At 44.4% G+C, this 14,979-nt stretch overlaps 1 protein-coding gene across 1 annotated transcript in view; it reads left to right on the top strand.

Moving 5' to 3' along the window:
- The window catches only part of RHOU (ras homolog family member U), a 47,854-nt gene that overhangs the window by 12,684 nt on the left and 20,191 nt on the right, over positions 1 to 14,979 (top strand). Inside the window, exon 2 of the mRNA XM_069606927.1 lies at positions 329 to 387. Coding sequence (XP_069463028.1) covers positions 329 to 387 — 59 coding nt within the window. The remainder of the gene's footprint in view (positions 1 to 328; positions 388 to 14,979) is intronic.

Raw genomic sequence — 14,979 nt, 5'->3', positions numbered from 1 at the left:
AGGGCAAACGTGACTAGAAAGCCAATGCGGGGGAGCAGCACCCCCCACCCGGTGTTTGTGCGTGCGTTCAAAAGCCCCTTCTCCTTTCAGTTCATTTGTCACTTCATGGGTTGGGAGAAATCAGTCGTAAACCCCCGAAGCCGGCGCAGCCGAGTGTTGGCGACTGATCTGGTTCCAGCTCTCCAGGTCATTAAACCAGAATTAATTGAAAGGACAGAGAGACGAGAGGGCTGGGGTGGCGGGGTGCTATATTCTCACGGAAAAATGTCATCCAACCAGGCCACTAACTTTATTTATTGTTTTCCTTTTTGTGTCTTTCTCTGAAAAGCTGTCGTGGCCGTTGATGGCAAACCGCTGAAACTTCAACTCTGCGATACAGCCGGACAGGTCAGTTGGAAGGTTTCGTAATCTGTGTGGCGCACATTGCCCTGGTTTACTCAGTCAAGCGTGTGATTTGATGTTCTTCATTGTGTTAAGCACATGCTGGTAAAGTGTTTTTTTTGCCAAGCAATGGGAACCCCCTAGAGAAGCATACGCAGGAATGTAAACATTAAACATTTCCTTCAGCCTGAAGATCAAACCGCATTAATCTTTACAGTGCGTGCCCCAAATATTAGAAAATCAGTAACATTTAAAGTAAATGAGAAGACATTCAAGGACGTTCTTCCGCCCATGTACCAATGACATAGCCCAGTTTGTTAAGGTAACTGGTAGAGATGACCCCTGCCCTCCCCTTTAGGCCACGCTAGCACCCACACTGCATCTCCTTGTCCCTCTTCGAAAATCATGGCCACCCTGACTGCCCTCTGTACTCATAACCTTCCCTACTTCCTCTTCCTTCCCTGACCCTCTCCTAGCCATATTGCATGTGTCCTCCAGCCCCTCTCCCAGACTCCATGTAATGAACTAGTTCCCATCCTCGGGGCGAGCACCCATTCTGCACACCTATGGACCCCTTTGCAACACCGCTGAAGGCCTTGCGCCCATTAGCTGCCCCTTCCTCTCCCCACTCAAACAGCCCTCTTGCAACTGCGGCCTTCCCTGCCTGCTACAAAGGGACAACTGTCCATCACATTCTCAAAAGCATCTGACACCAGCCACACTGCCAGCTAGCAGGATGTCTCCCTCGCCTTCCCCACTACTTCACAAACTTTGATCATGTTGCGTTCAACAGAATCATTGGCTGCCTGACTCGATTGAGAGGTCTTGGGTTGGGTGTGATCTTTCTTATCTGTGATTAAACACTGTTAAAAATAAAAATGTGTGGGAAACCAAGGCTTCCCTTAACTTTGGTTTATCCACTTTGCCATTTACTGAGATGCTTTATTAATGCAGCACAACCCTGTACACTTTGCGTCTACTCCCTCAAACATTCACCAGCGTCCACAATAACACATATTGTTGCCCTTCCACGCCCCCTTCCCCTCTAACCTCATCTTTCAACCTCCTCTGCGGAATACAAGCCGTTCCTGCGAGAACATATCAGTAAAGATGGACACCCCGTCCCAGCATTTGCAAGGCTGCTGTTAAGGCATGGGAGCCATGACACGAGACTCTCGTTCTAAAATGACGGGGGACAAGGAATCTTAAAGTGTAATATCAATGTTTGTGAAGAGTTTTTGGGACCGCTAATGTCACTGGTCACGTGTGCCTTCCACTCCCTCTTTCCTCCTTCAGTTTGGATTTCGTAGCAGGCAAAGCGTTCCTAGACGTCGCCAGTTTCAGCCGCTTTTCACAGCGCTCCTCTCTTCGAATTCTCCTTGCATTATCTGCAGCCTTTGGTGCTGTTTACCACTCGTCACCTTCAGTGACCTCATCCAAGGCCTACCACTAACCTGTGTTGGAACTCGGGTGCCTCCACAAAGGCACACCTGCTGTCAGTGTCTCCTCCGCGTTCTTATGTGGGCCCACTTCTTTTCACCCTTTCAGTTTCTTCTACTCCCGTTGTTGACACCCGAATCATTTTCATTTACCACATACAATGTTCCCACGTCTCAGTCTTTTTGCCATACTCGACTAGGCAATCTTATCTCCCCCGTTTCAATGGCCTATCACCTTTCCTTTCCCCTTGCTTTCTCTGGCTGGCTTATGCCATCTCCCAAGACTTGCAACTCCAGGGCATCTTTGACAAAGCTAGGGGAACCTTCTAAAGAGCAGGACAATCCACTCCTTTATCACTCCACTAAAATCTCGATTTCTGTTGGTCTCAGTTCTGGACTTTTGCTCTGGCCTCCTCGTTGGCTTTCCCATCTACTTCTCAATAAGATACAGAACTCTGGTTCTCGCAACCTCTAGAACATGCCTCAATGTTCTCCCAGCTCCCCCAATGGTCTCCATCCCTGGATGGCAGTCCTTGTTTTATCTCTCTTCGAGTTCCTCCTCCTTGCCTTTCAAATCTATCCACGGGACTTCCCTCTTGCTTCTCCCACAACTCTCGCCATTCCACTGAAACGCCCCATTCATAGAAATGAAAAACATGGCCGTTGCCCAAAGATTTCAGTAGTCTCTAAAGAGACTTCTGCTTGACCAGGAAGGTGCACCCTTACCAACCACTAAAAATCATTGCGACCTCTTGGTTCCAGCCCTTTCTTCCCTATATAACCATGCAATTGAACATTTTGTTCTGAAACTTAATTGCTACCCTATATATGGTGCCAAATGTACACACCATTGTGCCTCCACCCCTCGCCTGCTCCTGTTGCCATCTCACCTTATACCCCTGCCATTGTGACAAACTTTTATGGAAATGCCTTGTTCTTGGTGGTTACATTTGCAAAGTGTTTATAGTAGGAAAACGGCTTGCCTGTCTCTATGTAAATGCAAATATTTGTATGCAGTCAACAGGCCAGAGGATCACCCTGAGCCGTTCGTCTTTTTCAGGGTAATTAAAAACGTCACTGGCCACTCCATACACATTCTACATGAGTATGCTTAGTTAAGGATGGGCATACTTTGTAACTGTCTGTGGGCAGTGGTACCTGCTGTGTGACCCCCTCCCAGCGACCTTTGCAAAAGTCTCAAGCAGCCGGAATAGTTCTAAAAGGTACTGTTCATTTGAGGTATAGTAACACTGCGTTATTTACAGCGCTGCGAAGCCAGCATTTTGTAAGGAACTAGGGCGTTTTCTCACTGACTAGAACAAGTGCAGTGTTTGTATCCGAACACATTGTTCTGGTTACTAGTGCTCTATTCTGAACGGCGCCACAGCCGCCTTATGCGTGTGCAGGAAGGAAGTCCCGAGAAACTGTAGACAGCACAGTGGAAGATACAGTCTGTTGGAGGGGCAGTCGCCTCATTCACGGGTAGTTCCCAGCGGCTGCTGAAGCGAAGGCTTTGTTAGCTTGGCCTTGGGCCGCGAAGGGTGCTCGTGTGAATCAGCTGAGTTCATCTGCTGACCCCGAGCCGGCCTGTCATTCTGGAAAGTCAGGGTAAATAGATTATCGTCTGGCGTCCAAAGCATGGGAATAACACCAGCATGCCGCGCAGGACATGTCACGTGTCTCCTGCTTGTAAATGGCCGTTGCTACAACCTCAACCTCCCCTCAAAAAAACAGGCCGTAGACGGGCAATGCCAGAACGTATGTACTGTGTCGGCCGGGGAGTGGCCACATTTGAGACATTCATCAGAAGTGTCACTGTTACATTTTGCGAGTTTTGCTGGCCTATTGATTGAAGAGCTTAGACTGTATTATTCTGTACCGAGAACACAAGGATACCTCGTTAGTAGGTGTACAGCATTTCTGCTACTGAACATCCGTAAATTGGATGCATGTCCTGTTTCCATTTCTGTCTCATAGTTTTTTTTGTGGGCTGGGCTTTCAGAACCAGACCATACAGTTTGGATACCAGTCGTCTAGGCTCTTTACACATAACTGTTGTATCGATGAGCGGATGAGTTTCAGGCTCATGTGGGAACATCAGCCGTTTTTTTACTCCAGCCCGTAACCTCTAATATTGCAGAATAACAATGGAGCTGCTGCCAAGCTTGTCATATCGTTTCACAAACAACCCACCCGAAAAAAGATGGCCCAATGAACAACCAGTGATGTTGCCCCAGGATCTCTGCAAGTCATTGTTGCGTGTGGGCGCCAGCCCCGGGAAACTCCAGAGTGGTACATCCTTATGGTAGAGAAGCATAACCTCCAGCCTGTGGAATAATATTGCCCAAGCGTTATCAATCGTATGGACTGAATAGAAAGTGCAGGAGTCAGTGTATTTGTCGCTGAAAATGACTGCCTTGAGATTAGTGGGTGAGGCTCCATATCTTTCCAGCTCATATGCACGACTTCAGGTCCCTGCGAGAACCAGTATCCTGCATATAGGGCATGGGATTTATTTATTTACAGTTTATTTATACAGTGCTTATACACAGGTGACGTGCTTCAAATCACTTCAAGGTGGGAAGGGAACAAGGGAATACAGTTGTCATTCTTAGGCCTTGAAGATTCCCAATGATCAAAACAGAGATGGAAAACTAGAATACTAGGCCTCACAACATTTCTCTTAGTGTAAGTGCGTGAAGTGTTATAGTTGCGACCAAGCTCGGGAGGGGGAGGTGAGAAACGGTGGGTGGATGGGGGGGCAGGACAGACCATTAACTGGTTCTAGAACATTTAGGTAATGTATACTTGCATACAGTGGTGCGGAGAAGGGGAGGGTGGCAACAAAAACTAGTCCGGTCCAGCAGGGCCCTTGGTTAAGTGCAGAGAGGTTGCCCCACTCATGGAGTGTAAACTGAAAGTGCAGCGGCCTAGAGGCAAGTGCAAAAGACTGGCGTGGGAGCCTGGGACCTTTTGGGCACTGGAGGTGAACCAGTCGACCAGTCAGCAAGCTAAACCTAGGTGAGAGATGGAGGAGTGAGGCCGGAGAGAAAGAGAGAGGAGGTTAGCAAGGGAGAGGGAGAGAAGAGGATGGTCTTGATGAGTTTCTGGAAGTTAGGGAGCGCTCAAGGCAGAGAGAGGCGGGAAGGCTGTTCCAGAGGGAGGCACCTGCAGAGGATATGGATCTACCCCCTGTTAAAGTAAATGCCTGAACCACGTGACAACAAAAGCAGTGTTACTTACTCCGCTGGTAAGATACTGTGAAAGGAAGGAAAATATAGAGAAACATTGAAAAGTAAGTAAAACATGCTGCTTAAAAGTTGAGGACACAATACAAGAATAAATAAATGTGGAAGGCTCACAAAGTAGTCAGAATGCCATCTTAGTTGACAAACAATCCTTGTAAGCAGCAGCGAGGTTCTCGAACAAGGGACGCAAGGCCCCCACACTGGGTAAAGAAGGCATTCTATAGACGGGCCTTGCAAATTCTTAAAAATCCCACTAGACCTGGAGGGCGTGTGCCTTGGTTTACATGCTCGACCTAAGAGAGGGAAGTGCATTTTCCCCATGGTGAGTGGTGACAACATATTTACCAGTGCTTTCTGTAAAATGGTGCATGCCACCATAAACACACTGTGTATCTTGTAAAATGCTGCCACCGTCAGGCCATCCATGCACAGTGAAAATGTATTTACCATTTACTGCAGTTTGTTTTGCAGTACATTTAAAATAAAAGTTTCAAACATCCCCCCCATACTCGCTAGCAAGGTCGGTGCTCGCCCTTCATAATATCTCCTGGCCAATGCGAGTTCCCTAGTAGATTTATGAGCCCTGGCATGTCTTCCCATGCAGCATAAGTGTGAATATGGTGCGGAATGACACAACGAATCTGGAATGCTTGATTAAAAAAAAAATGTACGCTTTGAGCAACAAAGAACAGATGTACTAACGAAAGAGTACAACAGAGTAATAGAAAAACTAGTGCAAAAAAAGTTTAAATAATGGGAAATGATAGGAAAAACAAGGTCCCTTGCTAAATGTCAACCAATGCAATGGGTCATGATCTACATGGAGAATTGTACGACTCGAGTCGAGTACAAATGGGTCATAATAAGCATGCATGCAAAGCAAGGATGTGTGTAGGAAGCTGTGAACGCATTCTACATGTAAAAAATTGTAACAATGAACCATGCACATTGAGATACAAATCGAAATATTTACAGTCCTTCATATTCATGATTTGCTGAAACATAAGGAAACTTCAAACTGTCAGACTGCAAAATAGCTATAACATGATATAAACACGAATAAGCTGTGCTGTGAATGGCAATTACCAACATTTTTTAAAGGAACTGTTTCTCCAGACGGAATGAACGAGGAATGCAATTCATTTAGAGTCCAACATATCAATCCAATATTCCAACTTCCTCTGAAATGTCTATTCTCGTGAAAATGCTCGGCTATTGCTGAGCTGGGACCGTTGCTGATTCCACCTCAATTTGCCCTTTCTTAAAGACAGCCTCTAATGGTACAAACTACCTAAACAACGGATTGAAGAAATGTTTGCAGTCTCACAAGTCGCAGTGTCTAAGATATACTTTTTCACTGGTTTCGGGATGAACAACTGTTTCCATTGGTGACATTGTTACAGTTACTACAATGTAGGCAATGAATGTACCTGGCCTCTTATGTGGGATATTTTTCCTTGGTATATTATGTTGTCAGTACATACTAAACAATCTTTGAGATCACTGCATCGCTTGTAGTCAAAAACCGGTTTATTGTGGAAAATATTTTCTATTTTTACTATCCCATGTTAAAGAGTACCAATGTTTACATGTACCTTTTCGGTTTCTATTGCTCTGCATTGAGTATTTATATATGTAGACTAATGATGGTTGAGTGCATGCAGCAACAGATGTCTAGATTTTAGTGCTACTTTATCATTGGCTGCTGCTAGTTCATCTGTGGGGTAACCGTGGTCAGAAAATGTCTTCATCGTATGGGGGGGGGGAGTTAAAGTTGCAATGTACTAACCAGCCAAAAAAGTCACTCGCCACCTCAATTCTATACATACACACAAGCACACCATTTCTTACTCGCCAAGAGCCTTAAATCGCCAGCCAGTGGCGAGTGCACATTTTGCACCCTGGTCATTTTATCTACTACTTTATTACACTGGTCCTCATCATTAACCATCCTTTTCACTCCAAGCAGTTGACTATATGGCAAACCTTTAAGTATCTCTGGTGGCTGAACACTTGAACGATTTAACAGATTATTCCTGTCTGTCGTTTGGTGAAAGATGTTGGTTGCAAAACCTGATGTCCACGAATAAAGTACACATCAAGAAAACGTGTATCTTTTATGCCTGTGATGGATGGGTTGCGGCTTGGTTCTGCAAGGTGTGGGTTGCTGCAACACAGAGGCAGCAAATCTAACTGGGGATGAGGTGAGGAGCAACACGACCTGTTGGTCAGAAAAGTGACAGTCCAGGAAGCTGGTGGGTTCCAGAGCCAAAGATTGTCAAGAGATCCTGTCTGACAGTGAGTGGCATGGTATTTCGGAAAAGCTATGACGGATGTCAGTTGACTTGGGCTTCAGAACCTGTGGAAGTACACTGCAGAAAGCAGAGTGCCGTGATGCTGTGAGAACCATATTGAAGAATTTGCCGAGAACCCACTGCACACGCCGAGTGAAGAGGACCGATGAGCTGATGCTGGTGGTCTGGTTTTAAGAACAAGGCCAAGGGACAAGTGAAAGAATACAACAATGTTTAAGAGCAAATATTGAGTGAGAAGGCAACATTTTTCAAACTTCAAATCCTTTAAACTACTCAATGAGTTTACAAAAATAAGTTTGTTTTATGGGATTTGTGAATTTACAGCTCCACCAGAGTGCATTGCAAGGATTTGTGAGAAGTCGACGGCCACAGAAGCTCTGACCAATCTAACACAGCACTGCTTGACCAATGGGGATTGCAAGGAGATGACAGGGCTACCTGCAGAGGCACAGGCGAGATCACTGCTTGAAATTAAGAAACAGTATGGCTCCAGGAAGGCTTCAAAGATCATACCCTACATTTGAAACCAGATCATGCCTTAATTTACTGGCATTCGGATTGGCTTGATGGAGGAGGATAACACAGGAGCATCATATATTGGAGTGGACAGACACGATGGGTTGGGGAGGCTTACAACAGAGAGGATGAGAACAGTAGAACTAGAATAAATCCATGGGATAGGCTTTAGCAGATCTGCTGCGAGACAAGGGGCAGTGCTTCTACTTTCACCCAGATGAAACATTCAGAGTGAAGTTTGTTTGAAAATGTACATTTATTCACTCTCTCCTGTCACAAAATGTCCAACATCAATAAAATATTGATAGGAATACGGACGAGGTGATGCGCTACATGGGGAAATGGGAGGATAAACTAGGATGTAAGATTTTACCGGCATCCTGGGAGACCATATCAGCGACCCCTTCATAATGTTAATTAATTCCGACGACTACTGTTCCTTGATCCCTCAACAGCGGAAGTTGTTATCGTAAGTGGGGTACATGATTATTTGACAGCATTCAATTCTGGTTGGATTTGATTTGTATGAACTTTATTCCAGACCTGATGAACTAGATCTTGATGATGTACCTATATGTGCATGTTTCTCCACTGTTTCTTGGTTCTGAATTTGTGGACACATGACATGCTCTCTCCTCGATTGTTACCTTTTCCTCTATTTGAAAATCAAATATAGATACCTCCATCCGGTGATGGCAAGCATGACACACAACACGGGCAAGATAGTTCAAGGGTTTTTATTGTAGCATTGTGGGGCCTAGAGCCTGGGATGGGTGCGGAATTGCGATTCAGGTTTCCTTAACCCCCAAGTTAGCATCAATAGCCTGGTAACTCCTACTGGCTAGATCTTCCTTCCCAAATGTTGGTCTTTCTAAATGCAGGCTAACTTACCTCCCTCTGTGACTTCTATTCGCCGCTACTCTAACCAGGTGTTAGCGTTCTATGGGGAGCTGGGATAGTGCCTTGCATTTACTCAGTGGGGCACAGGTTGGCTTTCGTGCCCACACTCTCCTTACCATTTCTACCTACTCCTCCCCTTCGTGTCTCCCCTACCTCTCCCTTCCTCCAGTATCACTCCTCCTACTCCTCTCCTCCATCTTTTGATTTTACCATTACTTCTCTTACTCCCCTCCTACTCTTGTATCCCTCCTACTACTCTTGCACCTCTCCTCCTCTACTATGCCATCTCCACACTTACCACTCCTACCACACAACTACTTCTTCTCTTACACTACTACAACTCCTCCCACACTACCACTACTCCTTATCACTCCACACGGACTCTTTTACAGCACCACTTTCTTTTCACTCACTCACTCACTGCACGCACTTTCATGATTTTAAACTAATTTTATTTGCTGCACAGATTCACTCACTCATTCTGCAGTACCATTGCACTCAGTAAACCAATACTTCACCTTCTCAAATAACAGCCTCACACTCCACTGCTTCCTCCTTACTCCTGCTGGTGTTTTACTCGTTCTCCACTCTACTGCTGACCTCATCTGGGTAACCCATGCTTCCTATTTCCTCTCCCCTGCTTAAATGTCCCTCCCTCTTTCACAGGATTGGTCCGGTTTTCGTAGCCAATTTCATTCGGTCTTTCTGCAAGGTTGGTGCTCTCCTGCAGGACCGCCGCAGTTTATCAATGGCAGCTCGGGAGTCCAAGGGTTCCACTTCATATTAGGTGGCCAATGTTTGGTGTCCCTGTGGTAAGTCCATTGAGTTTTGGGTTCAGTTCCCCTTCCGGTTAGACTAGGGACTGGGGTATCAACATGCTCTGCAGGCAGACTGGAGGCTTAGAGTTGCTGCCGGGTGATCTGGTCTTCAAGAAAGTGGGGCAGTAATGGCGCTTTGAAAGGCATGCTGTTCCACGTGCTCTTCCAGGCTCTAAAACAAGAAGACACAGACTGACGAGCATCAACATATAGAGGCATGGTGTGAGTGCTCTAGTGCTGAGGAACCAGGAGCGAGTAAAGGGCACACAGCAAATGTACATGAGATGCACACTTTAACTTTTTACCCATTACGTATGATCCGTTATATTTCAATGTGTCCTAATGCTTCTTTATTTACATTCATGAACGCTCAAAGTTAATGTCCCTGATGCGTGTTTGGAAGGCACCAGTTGGCCAGAGCCAAAAGTGGCTCCTAGTAACTATTGGTTTTAAACTAACCAGGCTCTTCTGGGAGAAGCAGGAGCTAAACAGCTCCCACAAATTCCAAACCCTGCAACTTGTCAAATAAAACACACGGGTGAACCTTACCTTGTCCGCACATCGCACCTGCACTCCGATCTGTACTGCTTAATCTGTAAAATCCAAAAGTCAAACTCTTTGAAAAGGGATTAAGATTACTGTTTTTTATTATAAAAAAGGCTTAAGGTGATGTCTTTTTATAGAAAATATGAGCAGTAGAAAATCTGCTTAGATTTGAAAGAGCCTGGGGCCCCTCTGGACCTCCTTTGGTCCCAATAGGGGGACTAACCCCTAGGTGGGGGGCACAGAAGCAGTATTTTTACTTAAGAGGGGGTGGGGGACTTGGTATGAAAAAGTTTGAATACCACTGTGTTAACAAATTATTTGGCTTGCATTAGTTCTTGGACCTCAAGGAGCAGTTAGGAACTAAAAACGTAACAAAGTTCCTATCCTAGCAACCTCGCCATTGATAATTGAATCTTGGCGAGCAAGACATTGTGTGAGTATGTGATGTGAAGAACTGAGGTGGATAGTGACTTTTTATGCGTGGCCTTTAAGCCGGAAATGCGACCCCTGCATGCAATTTTTAAAAAGTCTGTTTTTGGCCCTCGCCTTCATGATGTTCTTTTGCTAAGTAGTCTGGCATCATTCCACCAACACGTGCCTACACCCCACCTCCTTCCTGCATCCATTCTAATGCGGTGGTACAGGTGCCCAGTTGTTCACGGACTTCATAGCAAACACCTGCACCAAAGGGTTTTGAAAACAATGGGGCTGTTAAAAAAAAAAGGAAAATGCTCCCAATGGGGGGTAGTACATATGGGATTGTAATAACTTTTAAAGGATTATAGCACTTCTTCATGAGCAGTGATTCAATATCTAAAATGTGATCACATTAATTGAATCAAATGCAACATGATGTCTTTCTGTTTCACTTCCGTAATGTTCCCCCCCCCCCCCAGTCCGCCTTCATCATTTCTGCGTGAGGAGTCTGAGGTGGTCAAGAGGTTCTCTTTCGTAGCCTCAGCCTCTCATTGTGCAACCTTTTATCTCCCAGAAGTGCTTAGTCCTTGTCTCCTCCATACCTTCATTCTCGCAATAATACATATACCTAGGTTCCCAATTGATGTTATGCTTTGCCACAATGCTCTCTACTCTTGTATAAAACTTGTTTTTGAACAATGACTCATAATTAGTTAACAAGGCTTCTTTTGTAAGTAATCATTTTATATTAAGACTTGATTGCCAGAGCAGCCCTTAGTCTTTTGTCAGAGTGTATGCTAAGTGTTGATAAGGCTGTGTTCAACCAACAGTGGCCCTTGGAACCAGTCTGTTTCTCCACATGCATCAGTTTAGAGCCTCACATTTGACTCTTAGTACTTTAATATTTAGAAGCCGCAATAATGACTTTTGCTCTTCGGTAGAATTGGTTTCAGCATCAGGTTGTCTTAGGTTTATTTAGATACTGCTTCATTTCACAACACGCATCATCTCGACTTGGGGCCTGATTCACAGTGCGTTTTCCTGTGGGATTGTGCCATTATACACCGCTCCTGTGAACCAGGCCCAAGTTGTGTCCTCGGATACATTTGTATTAGTTTAAGGACTTAGTTTCTCAGAAAGCCTAATTGGCATGACTTAGTTTTCATCATCACATTGAACTCTTGGTCTTGGGTAAAGCTTTGTTTTTGAACACCCGTGACACTTCACTTCGGAGACTTTATTTCCCAGCATGCATTGTGTTTTTCTTTTTTGCATGGATCAACTTGATCTGGGCAGTTTTGGTTTTATTGCTCAGCTCATAGGGAATGTTCAAGCTCTTACATATAGCTGAGCTTTCTTACCAGCATACATAACATACATCGGTCCTCCTTGCTTACTCAGAATTGTCTTTGGTATTTAGACGTCATTGTTCAGCTAATAGCAATTCTTCAAGTCTTTTGGTTTCCTCTTTTTCAGTGTACAGCTGGGTTTTAGACTACGTATCCCAGCATGCATTAGTCACTTTCACTATTGGTATTCCTCACAGATCACTTTCTATGTGGTACTGGACTTATTTCCTCTCTTGATACCGGTGTCCACAGCATGCAGTCCTGTTTTGCGTTCTCAATCATGCATCTAAGCCGTCATACACATGCCTGCTCTAATATAGCCAAGGCAGCCATGATTTAGGTTGTGAGTGCTAACGAAGCCTCCAATGTTGGATCAACACCCAAAACTGTTCATATGTGTCTCAAAGAAACATTGAACCTCAGTCAAAAACCACACTAACGAGTCCACTTTTATCTATGCTCAAGCCCCTAACAAGCAAAATGAAGAGTTGAATTGAGGCTGCTCTCAATAAGTATCCATACTCGCACAAACCGTGCTCGAAAAAATGAGATGGCACTCGTGGTAACTGAAAAGAGTTTTGTTGAAGGACGGGAGGACAGCAGTAATTGAAGGCGCCTTGTGCTTGTGTTATTTTGTCTTTGTGAGTGTGCCGAGAGAAAAAGCAATGGGCGTGGTAAATAGAAAAGTGAGAGCGCCAGGTTTAAGAGACGGGGCGGTAGCGCATACAGAGTAACACAGTTGAGCAGTGCATCTACACCGAGGTCAGGGAAAAACATGCAGTGGTACTTCATGCAGGTCTAGTGCTCTGAATATGTTAATTGACCATTTGTTTATTTTGCGACATTTATGTGCTTTCTTCTGACAGCCAACTTCCACACTAGACATCCATGCTTTTATGAATACTGCAATCTCCACACAAAGAATGCTCTCATAATACCATCTACCATTATTCCTTGCAGCGTTTATCAGTGGTAAACCTCCTGCCACCTTCTCTGGTTGTCATCTGATTGTATTTATCATTTGTACAGTACTTGCGTCTCTGGGGCTTTTCAAAACTCTAGTGGATAATAAGGGGTAGAGTGCAAAGCAGTGGGTGTTAGTCTGGTTTTCATAGGTGGTATGGAAAGGGGAACTTTTTTGGAGATCTTCATGTGGTGGGACTGAAGGTAAAAAAGGAGCACATTTCTCTGGGAAGAGCCGAAGTGGTTTTGGCGGTTTCTTCCGCCATGTGGTTTGATGAGTGGCAAGGTCATGTGGACGTTTGATTTTAAGCATTTTGTGGATTTGTAGTGAGTTAACAACATTGGTCATGTAATGGGGCGCTTGAACAAGGCTAGGATTGTGTACCGAACATTCGTAAGGTTGAGCATCATTCAAGCCACTTTTACTCGCTATGATAGGTAAATAACACTTACGAATAGGGGTTAAAATACTCTCAACAAAAAATATATAAAACAACTGACCCAGGTATAGATATGCGTTTATAAATGTACATAATCAACACACAAGTGACACTTCCCTGCTTCGACCCACACAGCACCACATTCTTCTTGAGTGCTACCTGGGGAGAGAGGTCTTGAATCAGTTTTTAATTGAGCTATATAAGCAGCCTAAAAACTGACTAAATGTATCTCTGTAGATGGAATTGTAGGAGTGGACTAATTGAAAGTCAACATACAAAGGTTTCTCTCATTTTCCGGATTTCATCTATACGACCGTACCCACCAAATATATCAGGTAATTATTTATCTGATATTAGCCTAATAGTCAATTAAGACTTTTAATAGTAAATTGAGGCTTCATAGCTCACACTATTACGTGTGCTCTACTATCAACAGTTCGCAAGAATCAAAACAAACATAGCATTGAAAAGGGGAGACCTCATTGGATCTTCGCTATAGTCAAGTGACAACAAATTCTCCTCCTGATGAATGTTCCTTATTCAAACAGTGAACAGAAACATGTTGAGCCTTTTCCCTTATCAGCTGTACTAGGATTTGAAAAGAATAGACTATTACTATCTCACTCTTTAGGATAACTGGAGTGTTTGTGCCCATCTATCCTCCTATTCACTCTTAGTCAAAAGAGCTCCACCAATAGGAACAACAAGTCACAGACTATTTTTAGAATAGTTTTTATGTGTATTAAGATATACATTTTTCAACAATTGTATTTTTTAAATTGATTATAATAAAATTGAAACACTTTTGTAATTTGTGTTTGTTGTTGAACTGTTGAATCGCCCATCCACCTTTTGAATCTATCCAATATATGCGAAAAAAAGGTAGGGATATCACTATCCAAATAGTGAAAATCAGGATCCCCTCCTAATTTAGTGTGACCGGCAGAACTGTGCCACAGGAATGAGGTATAATATTACTGCCTGTTCATCCTCCTTATCAGAAGACTTTATTCTGAGCATAAATCCCATTAAAGCAGCATAATAAGACATGTACACATTATAATTGCAGATAAACCCACAAAATATTTACATCTAAGAGTATTCATTTTATTTATTGGAAATGTGTACACTGCCTAAGTGTTTTCAGGCGCCACAAGACAAAATGGAAGGCAGGGAGGCGGAGGGGGGGGGGAATAAGAACAAAACAAAAGACAGTTACATTGGCCATGTGACAATCCTATCATGCAAATGCTTGAGAAGGTGGTGAGTGCAGGGGGTAGAGGGAGAAGTGCAGGAGTGGGGCACCCCCAGGGAACCAGGCAGGAAAGTGCCAGGGGGAAACGGAGGATGAGTGCAATGGACAGGGTGGACCAAGTTGGGTAAGTCTGGGAAAGGGAACCTGAGGGCAAGTGCTGGCAAAGGATGCAGACGGAGACTGGTTGGGGATGGCCTGGCCCCTGTAGGACTCTAAAGGGACCAGTCCCCAGTCGTAGCGTCAGAGGGAGAGTTATTGGGGGGGGGGGGAGAGAGAAGGAAGAAGAGAAAAGGAACGTTTTTAAATTTTTCTGGAACTTTAGAAGATCTGGCTCAAGTAGGAGGGGAGAAGGAAAGCCATTTCAGAGGGAAGAGCCGGCGGCAGAAAGGGAT

Source organism: Ambystoma mexicanum, chromosome 4p, assembly GCF_040938575.1.
Source record: "Ambystoma mexicanum isolate Mex_15411 chromosome 4p, UKY_AmexF1_1, whole genome shotgun sequence".
NCBI classification, from domain to species: domain Eukaryota; kingdom Metazoa; phylum Chordata; class Amphibia; order Caudata; family Ambystomatidae; genus Ambystoma; species Ambystoma mexicanum.
Note: the sequence above shows the minus strand (reverse complement) of the source record. Positions and strands in the feature narration are given on the sequence as shown.